At 46.9% G+C, this 19,001-nt stretch overlaps 1 protein-coding gene across 2 annotated transcripts in view; it reads left to right on the top strand.

Moving 5' to 3' along the window:
* Nucleotides 1-19,001, top strand: part of FAM178B (family with sequence similarity 178 member B) — a gene marked incomplete at its 5' end in the record, with an annotated part of 93,045 nt that overhangs the window by 10,375 nt on the left and 63,669 nt on the right. For both annotated transcript variants that reach the window (XM_080917544.1, XM_080917543.1), the window contains 3 exons: nt 3,422-3,574; nt 12,171-12,276; nt 14,485-14,569. In XM_080917544.1, the coding sequence (XP_080773670.1) occupies nt 3,422-3,574; nt 12,171-12,276; nt 14,485-14,569 (344 nt within the window). The remainder of the gene's footprint in view (nt 1-3,421; nt 3,575-12,170; nt 12,277-14,484; nt 14,570-19,001) is intronic.

Raw genomic sequence — 19,001 nt, 5'->3', positions numbered from 1 at the left:
ATAGCCTTTGAAAAAAGCCTCTTACATCTTTAGTACAGTCTCTGAAGTGAATGAACTGAGAGCTCCGTGGACAGAGCACTTGCCAGAAAACATTGACCTGAGCTCATCCCCCAAAAGCTGTGGAAAGTTGGGCACAGCATTCATTTCTTCTGAGACTCTAGGAGTCTAAAGCAAGATGCAAGGCAGAGTCAGGAGACTTTCTAGAAAGTGGCCAGCCAGCTGTCCCAGGGTGCACAGCTCCAGGGACACAAAAAGGAAAAATGGAAAAAACAGACAAAAGTAGGCGTAGTGCTTTATTCTAGCACTAGAGTAAAACAAACCTACAGATCTCTTTGGACTCCAGGCCAGCCTGGTCTATGTATTGTGTTCCAAGCCAGCCAAGCTACATAGTGAGGCTGTATCTCAAAACAAAAAACAAAACTAAACAGAAACAGAACAAACAAAAAGTCAGATAAACAGACCTTGTCTCAAACTAGGTAGCCAGTAAGAACAACATTCAAGGTTGTCCTCTGACCCTCAGATAAACACATGGGCTCACAAACACGTCATACAAAATATACACAGAGACATTTAAATTTTCTTTAGAGGTAATAGTATGAGATATATTTCTTTTTTTTTATTGGTGATTTTGTTTATTTACATTTCAAATGTTATCCCCCTTTCCAGTTTCCTCTCTGTAACCCCCAACCCATCCCCACTCCACCCTGCCCTCCATGAGGGTACTCCTCCACCCACCTGCCCACTCCCACCCCGACATTTAAATTTTTTTAATTTGTATTACATTTATTTATTTGTAGTGGGGTATGCTTGTGCCACACTTATGAGTAGAGGTCAGAAGACATTTGTAGGAGTTGCTTCTCTCTTTCTGCCCTGTGGGTCTCAGAGATTGAACTTGGGTCGTCGGGTCTGATGACAAATACCTTAACCTACTGAGCCATCTTGCTGTCCCAAAATTAAAAAGAAAAAAAAAGTTTTAAAAACTTAGTAGAAAGAATACTTTTGCTGCCTTTGATCTTTCTACTGAGTGCACAAAGGATTGTGGAAGTTATGACTTAAAGGTCAGAAAACTCAACACAAAAAGGGAGCTGTGTGTGTAGCTGCTTCCAGCAAAAGGTGTTTGTGGATGAAATTGTGGCTCATTTTCTGGACACATGACATTCTCCAGTGGTGCTCTGAAAAAGGCTCTCTGACAACAGCTACTTTGAGGTGGTGGTTTTGATGTAGGATCATTGTGGTGTGATGGTTCAATCTTATGCTTTAAAATTAAAAATGACTCACTGGTGCAGAAAAGTACCAACCTGTTCCATCTCTGAATGGGACCAGAGGAAGTGGTGAGGGCCAGAAAGGCAATATGAGTGGGGGTAGGCACCATCTGCCAGACAGGACGTCATGGGATTGCCACAACTGTCTGTGGTAGAAAGGACCCTGATCATCCCAAGCAGGGTATGTGTTCATACACTAAGAATTGGCTCGAATCTCGACAGGATGACATCCTAAATTATCTCTTTCTTAAACTAAAAGACCTTATGTATGTGCTGAGATGGGGGAGGGCAGGGGAAGGGAGAGACAGATAGTTAAACCACAACATGGCCCTTTATTCTCTGCTCTAGGCTACACAGGAAATCCCTAATTAGATGTGTGACAGTGTCTTGGAATCTCTAATGATACACACACATTACAGTTAACATTACAAAAGTCCCTTTGAGTGATGCCTTGAGGGGAAAGGGCTAGGACCCACTTTACAGATGAGCCTACTTATTATTGATTTCTTAATAATTTTCATATTTTTCTTACTACAAAGGTAACTAGAAGCTATGATAGATAGAATAATCTAATAGCAAGGACATGAGCAAACAAGGTTATCTCACCATGTGTGGTAGCCATCATACTTCTTGTGAACCCATGGAGCCTGAGCCTTCTGAGTTCCACCATTCTTCCACACACAGTGCCATTTGTCCCCAGGACAACCCTCAGAGTCTTACCTTGGGTCTCCTGGCCAGAAAGTGAGTCAGGTTTGTCAGCTGACTGTCAGGTGGTCAGGGTCAGCCACTCATGTCCCAGATCCTAGGTTCTGATGCCTCAGACAGCACATCTGGCTTCCTTCTGGGTAGAGAAGGGATCATAACACATGTAGCTTGCTTCCTTCATTATTGTCGATCTGCTCTTACATTGCTAAAATACCAAATGGAAGATAGCTTTTTAAAGCGAGCAGAAAGTGTCTGTCTTCCTCTCCTCCCCACCTAAGTCTGTTCAGAAGGGTTGTAGCTGGGAATATCAGTGATGGGGGTTGGGGAGCTCTTGTGTCTAGGTACGTTCTGTATTGCATGTGTGTAGAGAAGTAACCCCTTTTCTGGTTTTCCTTGTGGTTCTTTTGGTAACCATGGTCATCAACTGCCATCTAAAATATGAAATGGAAAATTCCCAAACACACAGTGCATAATAGTGAGAGTAAGGCTTGTGGTTGTCTCCATCTTGCCCAGGACACTAATTATCCCTTTGCCCTTTGGATCCACACTGAATGTGATACCCACCTATTATTCACCCGGAGTGGCAGATGAGCAGCCACAGGATCAATGCATGTGTTCAGGTCAAGCCTGCTGTACATAGTTCAGTCCCAAAGCACTGAGTAGTGATACAAGAAACACAGGTATGCAGCAAAAGGCTGTAAAGCTCTTCCTTTAAGAAAAAAAGGTGAACGTTTAAGAAGGGGGAAATTGTCTGCCGCTATTTGCCAAAATCTACAGAAGAACGGATCTTTCATTTGCAAAGCTATGGAAAAGGAAGAGAAATTAAATTGATGTGTTGTTCTGTCGCACTTCAAACTGCAAAAGTTACAGCCATGGAGTGTGACAAGAATTTGGTTGTAAAAAATGCATTATGTTATATATGATTCAGTACTATCTGCAGTAATGGGCATCCATTTAGGATTCCATCTTGGAATCTATTAAGAGATAACATGCACACGCACACTTGGGCACCCTGGTTTCAACTTGGTGCTCCCCCCATCAGTGTGTTGTGACTGACTGTTGGTGCCGGTCACTTGTGTCTCAGGCCTGACGTCTCCCTTCCCATCTCAATCAGTGGGTCATAACAGAACTGCAAAGTCCCTTCTTCACCTTGACACTCCACATGTCTGTGTGCCCAGGGCAGGTCTCCTAACTTACTGACAGACAGGTCAGGGTCTGAATTTCAGTAGGCTTCTTGGGTGGTTGTCTTCATAAGTTCTAGAGTCTGAGGGTCACTGGGCCTAGCATGGAGACCACACTCATGATGCCCAGTCAGCTGATGCCTCCTCAACCCTTCCCAGACACCACCCTGGCCCTGGCTTCACAGCCTCTGTCCCTGTTTTCCTCTTAGCACTGTATAGGCTGCTACAGAGCAAGGCATACTTTTAACCCTGCCCTACACCTTGCCTTGCCAGGATGCTGGTGGAGAAGTTCTCCGTGTCCCTGCAGGTCATTCCGCCAGTGCATCCAGGTGAAACTGTATTCTTGCCTAGACGTCACCCTTTGCCTTGCTTCCTGGACTCCTCTAGTCTAAAGCCGCACAGCCAATTGGAAGAGCTGTTCCTCAGGTAAGCATATTGTGCTGGCTATTTTATGTCAGCTTGGCACAGATAGAATCGTTTTGGAAGAGGGAACTTCAATTGAGAAAATACTCCCACTAGATTGGCCTGTGGGTAAATCTGTGGCGCATTTTCTCCATTGATGATTGATGCGGGGGGGCCCAGCCCACTATGGGTGGTACCACACCTACGCAGATGATCCTCAGGGCTATAAGACAGCAAGCTGAGCAAGCCATGGAGAGTAAACCAGTAAGCAGCACCCATCCATAGCCTCTGCATCAGCTTCTGCCTCCAGGTTTCTGCCCTGCTTAAGTTCCTGCCTTGACTTTCCTAGTGGTGGACTGTGACCTGGAAATTTAAGATGGAATAAACCTTTTCCTCTTCAAGTTGTTTATGGTTACAATGTTTTATCACAGCAAGAGAAACTGATGAGACACAGGAACACAGGGCAACGGTTCTGTTTAAGGGACAGGCCACCTCAGATAAGAAAATGCAAAGCAATGATCTGAACAACATGGATATGAAACCTTTTATATACACAGGTAGTTTTATTTGTTACTTTTCTGTCCCATGCATCTGTAATAAAACAGATTGGACACCATGAAGGGAAGTCAGAGCAGAAGCTGAAGTAGGAACCTTGAGGCAGGAATCTAAGCAGGACCACAGAGGATGCTGCTCACTGACTGGCTCCTAGGCTCCTTCGTGTTTGTCACACTTCCTGTAGAGAACAGGCTTACATGCCTAGGAATGGTGCCACCCACAGTGGTCTGACCCTCTTACATCAATTAGTAATCAAGGAAATGTCCCATAGACATGACCACAGCCAATCTGAAGGTGACAGTTTTTTAGCTGAGTGTCCCTCTTTGTGGGTGCGTCAAGTTGACAACTAAGATTATCTGATACTGTAACATGGTCATGCATGTCTTGTAGAAAATTTACTAATTTAGATACATAAACTTATTTTAATTGATAGAAGATTTAAACTTATTTATTTGTGTGTGTGTGTGTGTGTGTGTGTGTGTGTGTGTGTGTGGCCACATGTTTACGTTGTTCATACTGCCTTTTCCTCCTCCACACCACAGTTTTAGAGAACATCCTGAGCCAGACTCATCATGTATGGCCTGGGGATCTTGTCTCAATTAGCACCGGACCAAGCTCTGTGGCATCAGAGACCACGGTGGTCACTGCTCCCTACAGCAGGGCCCTTGCCCACAGTTATCTCTCATGTCATTTCAGTTATCTGCCACCAGCTATGGTCTGGATAGTAATAAATGGGCAAATCCAGAAATAGTTTATAGGTTTTTACCTTATATACTGTTAAGAGTGTTGAAATTTGTGCCATCCCATTCTGTCAGCCTGGCATATATGTGCCATATGTTTGTTGTATTCCTACTGAGCATGCTCTAATCAACTAGTAACCGGCTCCATTATCAGACTGATCCTTGCTGTGTGGAAGGGCTTTCATTAAGGAACCTCTGCTGTACTTAGTGACAGAGCACAAGTAGAGTTATCCTGGGGCTTCTCACAGGCCAAAGAAATGCCGTGATGATTCCTTCCTACAAGTGAAAAGGAGAAAGAAGGGCTGGAGACATGGCTCCGTGGTTAGGAGCACTGACTGCTTTTCCAGAGGTCCTGAGTTCAAATCCCAGCAACCACATGGTGGCTCACAACCATCTGTAATGGGATGCTCTCTTCTGAAGTGTCTGAAGACAACTACGGTATACTCACATATAAATAAAATAAATAAATCTTAAAAAAGAAAGAAAGAAAGAAAAGGAGAAATAAGACTCAAGCTAGGGTTTCTAGGACAGAAGAGCTGGAGAGACGACACCCAGTGGTTCAGTGCACACTGACTCATGTGTACACCTCACAAGCATTTGTAACCCCATCTCTGAGGCTGTGACACTCTCCCCAGGACTCCACAGGTGTCTGTCCTCGGGTATACACTGTGTAGGGATCAGTACCAGCCACCATTTTGACCATCCTCTGAGGGACAGTGGATCAAGAGGGACCAATCCCCCACAGACAAGAGAAGGAGTGGTGTGTTTGCTGGGATACTGTCATCAGTCTGCGTGCCATCAGTTCAGAAAAGCCATCCCCAGCCAGAAACATGTTGGATAACAATAGGGACAGCTGCCTGGCTTCCTCTGCTGGGGAGTAAATTCATAGTCATTATCACGTAACCACTGACAGTTTGCTCCATAAGGGGATTTTCAAACCATTTACCACAGTCGTGCCCCAGCACTTGGCAGTTGTGAGCTCATCTCTAAGAATATAACAAAGATGAGGAGAATTCAGAGCACTCGCTATCTGCCTGGTACACCTATGAGCTGGTAACTTCTGTGAAGGCCAAGGACACAGAGAAAAGGCCACCATTGCCCACCACTCCAACCACAGCAGGAACCATCTCAGCTTTAAAGATACCAGCGACACTTGCATGTTTCTTTTAAAGTTTTTTTAATTTACATTTATTCATTTTAAATATATTTATATACATACATATATACTTGAGTGTTTAGCCTGCACATGCCTGGTGCCCTGGAGAGTTAGAAGAGAACACTGAATTCCCTAGAACTAAAGTTATGAATGGTTGTGAGCCCCCATGTGTGTGCTAGGAATCTAACAGAGGTTCTCTGCAAGAGCAACAATTGCTCTTAACCACTGAGCCATATCTTCAGCTTCCCCTAAAGGCTTCTCTTTTATCCTGGATGTCTTACATGTGTGTATGGAGGTCAGAGGACAACTTCTGGGAGTCCGATCTTGCTTTCCACTTGGATGTTGAGAATTAAACTCAGGTCATCAGGCATGGCAGCAAACACTGTTTCCATCTCAACCATCTTGCTGGCCTGCCTATACATGCTTATAAGTCATTCTGATTGGTGTCAGAACAACAACCCAAGAATTGCAGTTTGACCATGTGATGCCACCATAACAAATTCCACATTGCTCCAATGCTCTAGCACCCATTTTCTTAGTATTTTTGAAATACATATTTCTTACAGCTTTTCTCTGTTGTAAATAATGAACCAAAATCTAAAATCTAGAAGGTATCCCTATGGCAACATGATTATAAGGTATGCATGTGACCCCTGATAAATGTTCACCTTATCCCAGTAAAAAGGGTCCAAATAAGGAATTGATGAGAGGCAGAAGGAAGGAGGGAAGGGGCAGGCTGAGGGGCTGCCTGGGAGTGGGCAGGCAAGGCTGGATGTAGGGAGAGAAAGGAAGGCTGCCTTAGTACTAGGGTGTGTGTATGCGCATGTGTGGGTGTCTGGGCTGGGGGATGAAGGAAGTGGGGTGGGGGGGGGGTTGGTACCACCAGCAAATTTCTAACAGGCTCTAACAGGCTGGCTGGAGGCAGGAAGTATTTGACAGATGAGATGGCCCAAGGAGCAGTGAGCTGGGATCAGAACTGTCCCGCCAAAGGGGACCAGGTGTCTGCCCAGCTTCCCTAGAGGAAAAATTTTGACCCCCTTCCTCAGATATGCTAATGAGAAGTAAACATGGTGCCCCAGATCAGTAGTGTTGAATCATACTTTGCTTTCTGGAGAAGTGTCCTCATGTGACATATCCTGTCACAATGTGTATGTAAGGGGGCAAGGCACTGGGTAAGGCCACTTCCTTAGATCATATTTCATTTCCTGATTGTCCCAACTCTTCTAGTCTAGTTATAAGAGTGGGAACAATAGTCATTCAATCATGACTCTATGGTATTGGTTAGAAACATGACCTTAGAGTTGGTTTTTAACCTTCCCAATGCTGCAACCCTTTAATACAGTTCCTCATGCTGTGGTGACCCCACTATGAAATTATTTCACTGCTGCTTCATAACTGTAATTTTACTACTGTGATCAATAATGATGTAAATATCTGATATGTGAGCTCTCTGGGGGTTGAGAGGCTGCCTTAGAGGAAGGTAGGATTGTGAGGTCTTTCCATACCTTTGATCCTGGGCCCCTGGAATGGCTCAGGCAGGGAAAGAAAGACACTCTCTGCTAAACCTGGTGACCCAAGTTTGATCCTAAAGCCCACAGTAAAGAAAACTCATTCCCAAAAGTTGGTCTCTGACCTCCACACATGAACTAAGGTATACATGTACCTGTACTAACACATCACACATACACATGCACACACATCCATACACACATAATTTTAAGTTAATGCTTTGTGAACTGACAAGTAAGTTTTCATGTTGCTCTCTGTAATTTTTAAACGTTTTTGTACAGTCAGCAGGTATCACAGTAGCCCTTAAAAAGTGGGGAAGCAGGTGCTTTTTTTTTTTTTTTTTTTTTTTTTTTTTGCGGGGGGACTTGTTTTTGTTTTGTTTTGTTTTTTTCTGAGACAGTGTTTCTCTGAGTAGCCCTGGCTGTCCTGGAGCTTGCACTGTAGCCCAGGATGGCTCAAACTCAGCCATCTGCCTGCTTCTGCCTCTTGAATGCTGTAATTAAAAGTGTGTACCACCACTGCCCAACGAGTGCTTTTTTTTTTAATACTTTTATTTCTCTTTTTCTATTAGATACTCTGTATTTACTTTTGAGATGTTATCCTTTTACCCCTCCCCGCTCCCTTCCCCCCTCCCCCTCCATTTGCCTTCACAAAGGTGCACTCCCTTCTGATCCCCCTCTCCACCCCATTGCCTTGTCATTCCCCTACATTGGGAAAACATGCCCTCTCTGGAACAAAAGCCTCTTTTCACATTGATGCCAGACACTGCTACATATGCATCTGGATAAAAAATACCTCTTACAAAAATGTATTTGTATACTTTTATGCAAAAATGCTTAAAATCTGTACATTTATCTTTGTTTTTTAAAATAAAGTTGTTCAATTAAAAAAATAAAAATAAATGAAAAGAAAGCAGAAAAACAGTGGAAAAATTTTAGACTAATATACATTATTATATGGTAATCATCATATTCTACACTCTCTTTTTAAAATGTATGGATGTTAACTTCTTTAAGTCTACAAAAACTAAAACAAAAAAAACCTCTTAAATAGACTTACCTCTGTTCCTTTCCATGAAGGGAGAAAAGTTTGCCCTCTGAGGAAAGTGTCCTCAAAAATCAAGCAACCCTTCATCTACAGCAGCAGGGCAAGACACAGGCTCTGCCACCAGGTCTGGACAGCCTTAGCCTTGTACAGGAACACTGTCCTGGCCCCCACCACGTAAAGGAACTGCCCCTGCCAACCAGCTTCTCATTCTCTCACCCAGCTGACTGACATATGAGCTTGGATCAGCTCCATGGGACCAAAGCTACATTTTAGTCACAGGCATTGGGTCCCAGGTTTCCCAGAAGCCAAAGCTTGTTTCCACCTTAATTGACAGCATTGAAAGGAATTTTGATCTTTCCAATTAGAGGACTCTGGAGGGCATCAGACTAGATGGAGGGCCACATGCCGTGCCAGAGCAGATGCCTACTCCCAGGAAGGTAGAGGCTGCCTCCCCAGCCCCTGGAGTGTTCACAAGGATGTAGGGTGTGTCTGTCTGTCTGTTCGTCCGTCCTGGTATGAGGACAGGTGAACTTTCAGGAAGCCCAGGTACAGACTGGGCTGTTCCTTTGTGACTATTATAGGATTGGGAGAAAGCAGGAGATGGGTGAATCCGTACTTGACCATGTTTCGTCTGAATTATACTAACACTCCACAGTCAAGGCTCCTGTCTTGCTGTGTGCACCTTTCCTGGAAGAGGGTTGTCACATTGACACCAGCCATGGAATGTAGACCATTCTGCTCATGGCAGATGCACCCTCCCCCAGGGGAAGCAACAAAGCTGGACCACTTTGCTGGCAGATCTGGGCTTCTGATGGGATGGTATTTGCACATTTTAAACAAAGAAGGAGACATGCCTACCATTATTCGTTCTGTTCTGTTTGGACATTTTATTGAAACTTTGCATCTGAAAAATTGGCTAGGCACCAGAAAGCAATACTGACTGTATAAATAGTTCCCCTTGGTGTTTATCCTTTTGTTGTCCCCAGGATTCACACGCCATTTAGAGACTCTTCCCAGTGGGACTGCTGCCCATACAGTGGACTTGCAGATAGAAACTGCAAGGCTTCCTTAGACAGTATTGAGGTTAGACACTCCAAAGAGGCTGCAGCTTTGTTCAGAAGCCCACCATGTGAACCAAGATGGTCCCCCATTTGCTGTCTGTCTGTCTGTCTCTCTCTCTTGCTGATTTTCTGCCTCCTTCCCGTCTGTTGCATCAGGCAGTAAAGAAACAGATATCTGCCCTCTGTCATAGCTGTGATGGCTGGGGATTAGCAGTGTGGCTGTGCCCTGTCCCTCTCATTTCCAGTCATAGCTAAGGGCCTTCCACTGAACCTTTTCTTCACTGGCATCCTGGGGATGACAGCTGGGTGCTTCATGCTCAGTCTGGACTGTGTGGCATCTGCTGTCCCTCCCTTCTCCAGAGTCTCTGACATTCTCAAGCTAATTTTTGACCTCAGCATTGACAAAAGTGTGAACTTGAACCCAGCATCAAGTGTTCTTATTTTGGGGTTTTTGTTAATGTTGTTTAATTTTTTTATTACATATATATTTGTGTGTGTGTGTGTGTGTGTGTGTGTGTGTGTGTGTGTGTGTATATATATACCGCAGCAAGCTAGTGGAGACCAAAGAACAGCTTTCAGCAGTCACCTCTTTCCTACTGTATTGGTCCCAGGGGTCAAATTGGGTTGGCCTGGAATCAGTGCTCTTTCTGTGGAGATTGGACATCTCCACATCTTATGCATCTGACAACTGACTGTGCCACCCAAGGGGTTTTTTTTAGGGTTTCATTACATAGCTTCCTTCCTTTTTGTTCCAGGCCTCTGGGCCCAGGAGTGTTGTGGGGTCTGTCCTTGCTCTTCAGGGTCAAGCCAGTATCTGCACTAGGTCTTTGTGTCATTCTGGTCAGAAGGCCTTTCACATCCAGGGACCCATATTCATTCATTTCCCCAGTCACATCTCCATTCTTGCAGCTCATTTAGTGGAAGACCTAGAACACCTAAAAGCCATTTGCTGCAATGCACTGGGGCAAGGCCTCTGGCTCCCTGACTCCTTGCCTTATGGATGAAATCAACCTCAACAAAGATGAACTTGTAGGCAGCTCTCATTTCTCCAGCAGGAAGTATACTGGGAAGCCAGAGAAGCAGAAGGAGACACAGTGACACTCCCTCGAGCAGCAGTTGAAAATGTGTTGCTCCAGGCCAGCAGGGCCTATACAGTTGGTTCCCCCACTAAGCAACTGGCAGGGTGCCCCACCTCAGCAGAATGCCAGAACTAATATCTCCCAGACCCCCCACAAACTCCCCAATTTTCAGTGGCCTCAACACATGCCTCTAGCAGGTCCTGTGAGTGTGTAAGCACTCAGACTTCATTCACTAGGGGTGCCATTCCTTTGCCTGTGCCAAGAAAGCATCTTTGTGACAGGCACCTGGAACAGAACAGGCAGGACCTGTACACACACAGGAAAGTCTGTTTCACAGTAGTTAACCCATTGTGAGCACCGGCACAATATCTCCTCCAAATTTAAATGACTTTAAAACATATATAATTTGTAAATGGCCTGGACAGGCTCAGAGAGACAGCAGCTTGACTCAAGGGAAAATCTTGGGTTTGGAGCATCCTGTTCCTGGCAGATGGCAGTATGATGTCCTTTTCAGAAAAGTGGGCAGGGCAGAGAGGGCTGGGACATAGGGTACTATTTGAATTTTCACTTCATGGTTTCATTATCTGGAATCCAAGTTGGCCATCTTTGGGCTATTCTCTAGAGAGAAAGCACAAAATGCAGAAAGGGTGGAGCACCCTACTTCATACCCAGTTTCAAGTGATCAGGAATTCAGAAAGTGACTGAGTCCAACGTTGCCTTCCAAAGTCCTGCAGCTACACAAACACTACACCATATAGCTAACTTCCCCAAGACTGAGGTCCTGCAGGTTAGGGTGACCCTGCCACAGCCTGTTCTGACAGGATACAAAACTGCACATGCAGGCTCTGTTTAAGGCCACTTTACTGGCCTGAGCACAGGCATCACTCCTGGGATGGGTGCAGCCGGCACCCTGGAGGAACCTGCATGGATATTTCCTTCCGAGTTGTCCCCCAGTTCTGGGCCTCTTTCTGTTATTTTCCCAACCTCTCGGGTGTCCCCTCTATGTCAGAAAAACACAAGATGAGACAGAAATACTATGTAACCGGACCCAAAGACGCAGGTGCCCATGGGTAATCCTGTCCACCCCTTGCAGCTGGAGCCCCAGAAGGAGCCTCAGGCACAGATGCCTGACCCCAAGTTTCTCTTACCTGGCCAGGATCCTTACCTTGGTCTCTCCTTTGTCATGTAAACAAAGGCAAAAATACTAGTCAGTTGTGGGTTTAAAGCACCATGAAATGGTGGTCTATGAGCAACTTTGGAGACAACAGCCATTCTGATGATGTCACGACTAGTTTTCTTTTCCCATAATCCTTCATGCCAAGAATTCTAAAAGTACCTTTGTCTTACATGTCTCCATGTGCTTCATGGCTTCCTCTCAATGCAGAAGTAACTCCAGCAAGGCCATTGAGACCAGATGGCCAGAGGGCCCCTGCTGAGGGAAGCTACCCTAACCTAATTGTCCTGACCCCACAGGTCCTCACTGCCTGAGCAGCTCTCCTTTCTGCACAATGGCCTCCTGAGCAATCTCTACCTTCATGCTGCTGTTTGCCCTCAGCCTCTGCTGCGGTGGCTGTTCCAGGTAAGAAGTACAGACCTGCCACTAGGTGGCGGGAATGGGGCAGCCCTATAGCCAAGGCAGGCACAGGGTCAGGTTGGCTGGGTCCTTAGTCTCTTCTTGCCTTGGTTGCTTCTGTCACAGAGGATGGAGGAGAGCTGGCAGGGACTGATCTCCACCATAATGCTAAACTGTGCCAAAGTCAGGGAAAGTGTCTGTTCAGCACCCAAGACTGTGTGCCTCTAGGGTGTTCCTGTGGCTCTGAATAAGGGGTGTGGCTTTCCTGGGGTGCCTGGTGTTCCTAATAAGCTTAGAACTGAATGACTGGGTGCATTCTATTCAACTAGAGAGTCTGCCATGAACACCATCTCTTTTCTTGCTGTCACAGTCATGAATGGCTCATCCCAGGAGCACAGCTGGAGGGGGCTCCTAGGCCCCTCTGCAGCAGTGGAGGTTGGGGCTCATGAGCTTATTGCTATACACTCTCTGGAGTCTAAGGGTTTGCTGCTCTCTATGAAGCTGTAGATGGTCTGGAAAGTTGAAGAACAGCTGCTGCCTCTGCCCCAGGTTCCTCCCTGGAGGAACATTTTGCTTCAAGGCAGCACACCTTGTGCCTGAGAATATAAACATCTAGTAGGTAGGTGGCTATCAGACAGCCTAGGATCTAATGCTGCCATCCAAATGTCCTACAACTGCCCAGGCCTGTTGCTGTCTGGGTCACAAGTTCCAGCTGGTACCAGAGCTGCCAGTTGAGGCCTGGAGCCCGGCTTTCAATCAGGACTAGCATGCTGGGCTGATTGTTTAGACACTTCTCAAGCTTGACCTTCTAGGTAGAGCTCACTCTTCACCCTCTCAGGATCCTGATGGTGCCCCTGTTCTGGAGAGGAAGGAAGGACACTGGACCCCTGGATCCCATATGCATAACTGTCCCCTCGGTCCCTCCCCCAGTTCTTGGGGTGGAGAGATTGGGCCAGCAGGGCGAGTAGGAACCAGGAACAGTTAAGCTATTATTCTGCACCCCCAGTGCAGTTTCTCTTTGCTCCTTCCACAGAATATGACAAAATGCACAATTGGCCATTGGGAGACACAAAGAACCCCTCTCAGACATCGCCCACAGAGGATCCTTGTGTGACCCTGACAGGCGAGAAGTGCCCTCCCTTTCTGTGGCTTAGTCTCCACTATATTCTGAAACCCAGGCCACGGACTTCATGGAGAGGCCTCCCCTAGCTCCTGTGTAGTGTCCATTGGATCACAGGGGCACACAGGGGAGCTGGGTTTAGGTCTAGCCCCAGGTGTAAGCTCAGACTCTGACACTTTGACTTCTGTGTTGTTTCAGTCAAGTCCTGGACGTCAACTCTGTGTGGTAGAGCTGTGGGTAGTCCACTGTGGGTTCAATGAAAAAGTCCTACAATCTGTCTGGTCCTTAAACCTGACCCCTCCCCCAGATCCCCAGCTCTGCTCAGGACCTCGGCCAGGACACAAGGATTGCTGCTCTGCCAGGATCCTGAGGACAGAAAGCACCAGGGTCTCTCTAAAGCCAATGCAGGGTATCCTCACTGGGAAGTCAGACATGGCTAGGCCTCAGGCAGGAGGAAAGCAGGGATGGGGAGGGTGGGCATTCCAGGCAGGTGCCTGGCCAGGAAAGGCCAGGCTACACTGGACTTCTGAATGGGAGACTAGCTAACCTTCTCCAAGCAAAGCAGCTAGATTGGGCAGGGCTCCGGTTGTCCAGCCCACTTGGGTCCATTCTAAATAAATGACCATCAGATCTTACCACCACTGCTTGGTTGACACTTTATTGGTCCCATTGTGACTGGGACTTGGTGGCCCTGGGCTTGCCTCTCCTTTGCTCCATGGCCTCTTATAAGCATGCTGCACACACCAGGTGAACAGCCAGAAGCTGAGCAAATGATACATTGCCATCGGATTCCAGTAGTCTCCTCATTGTGTGTGGTAGAGGGTGGAGAGTGGGATGGTTAAAACTACACAGAGGGCTGGAGAGATGGCTCAGTGGTTAAGAGCACTGACTGCTCTTCCAGAGAGGTCCTGAGTTCAAATCCCAGCAACCACGTGGTGACTCACAACCATCTGTAATGGGATCCAATGCCCTCTTCTGGTGTGTTTGAGGACAGCTACAGTGTACTTATAATAAATAAATAAATCTTTATAAAAAAAACTACACAGAAAAACTCTGTTTTGAAAAATAAATAAATAAATGTCTTTTGTTCCTAGTTGTTAACATGGCCTCCAGAAACATCTTCAAGAGCTTTTGGTCTCCTCTGGGATCTCAGTATAGATGGACTGTTCCGTCAGCCTGGTAAGTGCCTGGGTGCAGGGTGGGTAATTGCACTCTGGAGCCTTTCCTGCCCCCTACCAGCATGCTGTGGGACACTGAGTCACCTGTGCTACAGACATCAGGCCATGCATCTTTAGCCCTGGCTCCAATGTTAGTGACAAGCTGAGCCTACTGGCTCCTTGGCAGCTCTGCCAGGCTCAAGGTGCAGGTCTCAGTGACGGAATCCAGGCAGGCTTTGGTTCAAAAGGGACAGTGTGTCATCTGGGTACTACCAAGGACCCAGGAAGGAGAGCCATGGTGCATCAGAGGCTGACATCCTTCCAGGAAGGAACCTCAAAAGGTGCCTTCCACCCTCACGCTCTCCCGTCGGCACCTTGAGTGTCAGCCTCCAGTCTGTACCTTGACTGTGGCACTTGGGTATATTTGACTCAGCATTTCAGGGAAGCATTGCATGTCCTGCTAGTGGCTACACTGTCCCCAACTGTCATCGGTTGGTACCTGAACCTAGACACTTTGGCACCGAAAATGTTACATAAGCAGTTGGAAGTTGCTTAGGATTGGCAATGAGAGGGATTCTCAGAGAACTAGACTCTGCCTTTCCCCAGCCGTAACCTGCTACCCCAAAGCGCGCAAACACACAGCTCCGAGGGCCAAGGTCATAGCCCCTGGTACGCCAGAGCCCCCTGCACTTTGAGTGTCTGCATTGTGTTCCTCTAGTTCATGAGTTGCCAGGCAGGGGCCATCTGTCAAATCAGAGCATTCCAGACACCCCCATGGCCCTCTAAGGGCTTCTGACAAGCCACCAGTCCAAGCATCTTCTCCCTTTTTGTAACCTCTACCCCTGTGGCCTGTACTGCCATTTGCAGCCCCAGGGCCGCCTCTGCAGCATGCCTGCCCTTTTGGAAACAGAGGCCTTCCTTGTCCACCCCTCTCCATGCTGTGGTATGTGTCTCCTCCACTCTCCTCTCCAACAACCTCCATGGGGGGATACGAAGTAGCTCACAGGTTCCTGATTCTCTGCTCTGGCTCCTTCAGAGCCCAGCCTGCCCTGCCCCCAATCCCAGCCTAGAGAATTCCGGCTGAGGTCAGGCTCCCTACTGATTAGGAAGAAGTCAGGCCTGATCCACAGAAGAACTAAGGGGAAGCATATGCCTGACGGACAGATAGCAGATGTGACATACTGTGTGCGAGCTGAAATGTAATACATACTTAGGATGTTCAGAATAGACATGTGATGGAACATTGCTAAGCCATGAAAAGGAAGGCAATTCTAATACAGGCTGAGAAACAGATGAGCCAGAAGCCTTGTGTTGACTGGAATAAAACACTAATGAAAGGAGATACCTTGATTCCACAAGAAGGGAAATTCATAGAACCGTAGCCACCAGGGCCGAGGTGGCCATGGGAGTTGTTGAACAGGTTTTGGCTTGAGAAGCTGGCTGACAGCTATGCAGCAAGGAAGAGCACAGTGTCATGCCCCTCTCTGGTAGAGAGGTGGCCGGCCACTGCTTGATGCGTGTGTAAGATTCAGTTAGATCCGGGATGGCTACAGAAGGAAGCCCTGCTCATCAAGTTCACGTACGGCTGCAGGCCCTGGGGGCCATGAGCACAGGACTGCCTCACCTTTACCACCTGTGAAATCACATGACCCCTTCCACGCGCAAGTTCCTGTTTCTTGGGGTGTGAGCTCACCCGGGGCTGTCCTCTGATGACTGCCATGTGGAAGGCCTTATGTGATAGCTTTTGTCCCAATCCACTTCCTTTGTCAGGAGTGGGACTCAGTTTCAGCACATCTTGTAAGGGGAGTTAGAGGCTGGAGCAGTCCAGGGTAGCTTGACATCTCAGGGTAGGATGTGTTGAGGAGCCTAGAGGGTGGAATATTCAGGAACATTGTTGATCTTTACCTCGGGGAATGTCCGGTCATCTGCTCACATATACCTGGAGGGAACCTGCATTAGGGCTCGGCAGGATGGCAAAGGACAGGGTGACCCAGGCTGATGACCTTCTGAGGACATGGAGGGGAGTGTGGAGTCCCTCAGCTGCTGTCAGAGAAGAGGGAAGCAGAGGAGGGACTGTGCTTCCAGCTGGGTGTGGCTGGCCTCCAGGAGCCGGGACTCAGGAATTGTTAGTCCACCTCTGGAAACTGCACAGGGCACGGTTGCCCCGACTCTCACTTACATGGAGACCAACTAAGCCCCGAATGGAGCCCCTGCCCTATGTAAAGCTTGGTCCAGGTCCAGGCATCACACAGCTTTTCTGTTGTCAGCCATGTTTTCATTAAGCTGTATACCTTGACTATTAGTAGGAAACCCACAGTGCTTGTTTGCACGGTGTGGGTTACATACACTGCCTTTCTTGATTTTGTATGTACATGTACATGTATGTGTGTGTGCATGTATACATGTATAACCATACATACCACAGCTCACTTGTGGAAGTCGGAAGGATACCTATGGGAATCAGGCTCCTCTCCCAACTTGTGGGTTCTGAAGATCTAACTTAGGTTGTCTGACTTGGTGGCATGCACCTCTACTCATTGGGCCATCTTGCCAGCACACATTCCCTTTTTAGCAGGATTGTTTGTTTAAATTTTTTAAGACAGGGTCTGTCTACATAGCCTTGTCCTGGAACTCACTCTGTAACTAGGCTGGCCTTGAACTTAATAGAGATCTGCCTGCCTCTGCCTCCTGAGTGTGGGGATTAAAGGAATGTGCCAACATGCCCGGCTTACCAGGACATTCCTCTCATTTACAGAACTGGCCACAAGCTTCAAAGGCTGCTTGTCATATTTTCTGATTGTCAGTGTCCTTTGCACACCTTGACTGTGTGTGAAGTTTCCATTTCCATAAATCCAACCCTCTAGGACAAAACCCGAAAAACCCACTTTTCCAGCCTTCCTTCAGATATTCAGGGATGATGATGATGATGATTTACGAGTGAGTCTCTGAGCAGTACAGCGTAATGAGTCACACAGCCTTGCCCCTATGTTAAGTATTCTGGAGACTACACAAGACACCTGATTTGAAGAATAAGATATGCAGTGTGTGGCTTTGTATAAGGGACATGAGGAGCTTCAGATTTTGAAGAGAACCTTGGAACTAATCCCCGGGATTCCAAGGGCAGCTACATTGTCTGAGCACAGTTAGAACCACAGCCTGTATTTGTGCCTATCCGGTCCAGTCATTTAGTTCTGACAAGGCAACAATGGCAGGGAAGTAACTGTTTAGACTATACAAAGAAATGTCAAATGCTCATCCCTGGAAGGCTGAGTCTCCTAGATGTCCTCCATATCTTTCTGGTAATGCTTCAATGGCACATGCACTCTGAACTCCAATAAGCCATCCCCACAGGACCTTCTGGCAGGAAATAGCCTGGTTTCTTCTGGAATAGCGTGAGCTATTTCTGTAGACTGTGGCTCAGAGACCCCTCTACCACCAAGGCCTTCCCAGGCTCCTGCACTTGGGCATGCAGATGTGCAGTCCTCAGTGCACAGCAGCATAAATGGAGTTCCCTTACTAAGGAAAAGAGGATGTGGCTCTCAGCTTAGCAGCCCAGAACCTGCTGCTGTCAAAGGGGACAATTTCAAGTTTCCTTTCTGTTGCTGCGATAAAACACGGACAAAACCAAGTTGGAGAGGAAAGTGTTTGATTTAAACTTCCAGGTCACAGCCTGCATCCCAGACTGTTTCGTGTATCTGAGACTGACCTTGAACACTTTTTCTTTTGAAACAGGGACTCATCATGTAGCTCTGGCTGACCTGGAACCCTCTATGTAGATCAGGCTGACCTCAAACTCACCTCTGCCTTTTGCCTCTGCCTCCCAAACGCTGGGGATTAAAGGCCTAGACCAGTATGCTCAGCAGCACAATGGCTATTGTATATGTTATCACATAGTCTGTGTTTATCTCTGGCTTCTTGCAAAATGTTTTCAAAGTTCATACCTGCTTTACTCTGCCTTATCCTGAGACAGTTCTGTCGGCTGGACTGGCCGTCCAGCAAGTTCATGGACAATGTTGGAGTTGCAGGCAGGCACACATACATGAGTGCTGAGGTTTGGAGCTCAGATTCTCGTTCGTGCAGAGCGAGCAGTCTGTCTATTGAGCAACCTTTAGTCCAGACCTCTTCTCCCAGCTTTTGTTTTGGCAAAATTTCAGCTCACCATTCTGTTTCCCCTGTACCTGTACTTTTGATTCCAAATTTAAAGATGCCATTATCTGGTCCTGACAACTTTGGTTTCTTCTACAAGATAGAAGTCCTTTAAGTCATAAATTTGGAATTTTTGGCCAGCCTGTGGTGGTACATCTTTTTAATTCTAGCACTTGGGAAGCAGAGGCAGGCATATCTCTGCGAGTTTGAAGCCAGCCTGGTCTACCGAGTGAGTTCCAGGTCAGCTAGAAGCAGTACAGTGAGACCCTGTCTTTTAAAATACCAGTAAATCCCAGGGTAGTGGTGGT

Source organism: Micromys minutus, assembly GCF_963924665.1.
Source record: "Micromys minutus genome assembly, chromosome: 5".
NCBI classification, from domain to species: Eukaryota; Metazoa; Chordata; class Mammalia; order Rodentia; family Muridae; genus Micromys; species Micromys minutus.
The sequence above is the reverse complement of the archived record's forward strand: the minus strand, read 5'-3'. Positions and strand labels throughout refer to the sequence as shown.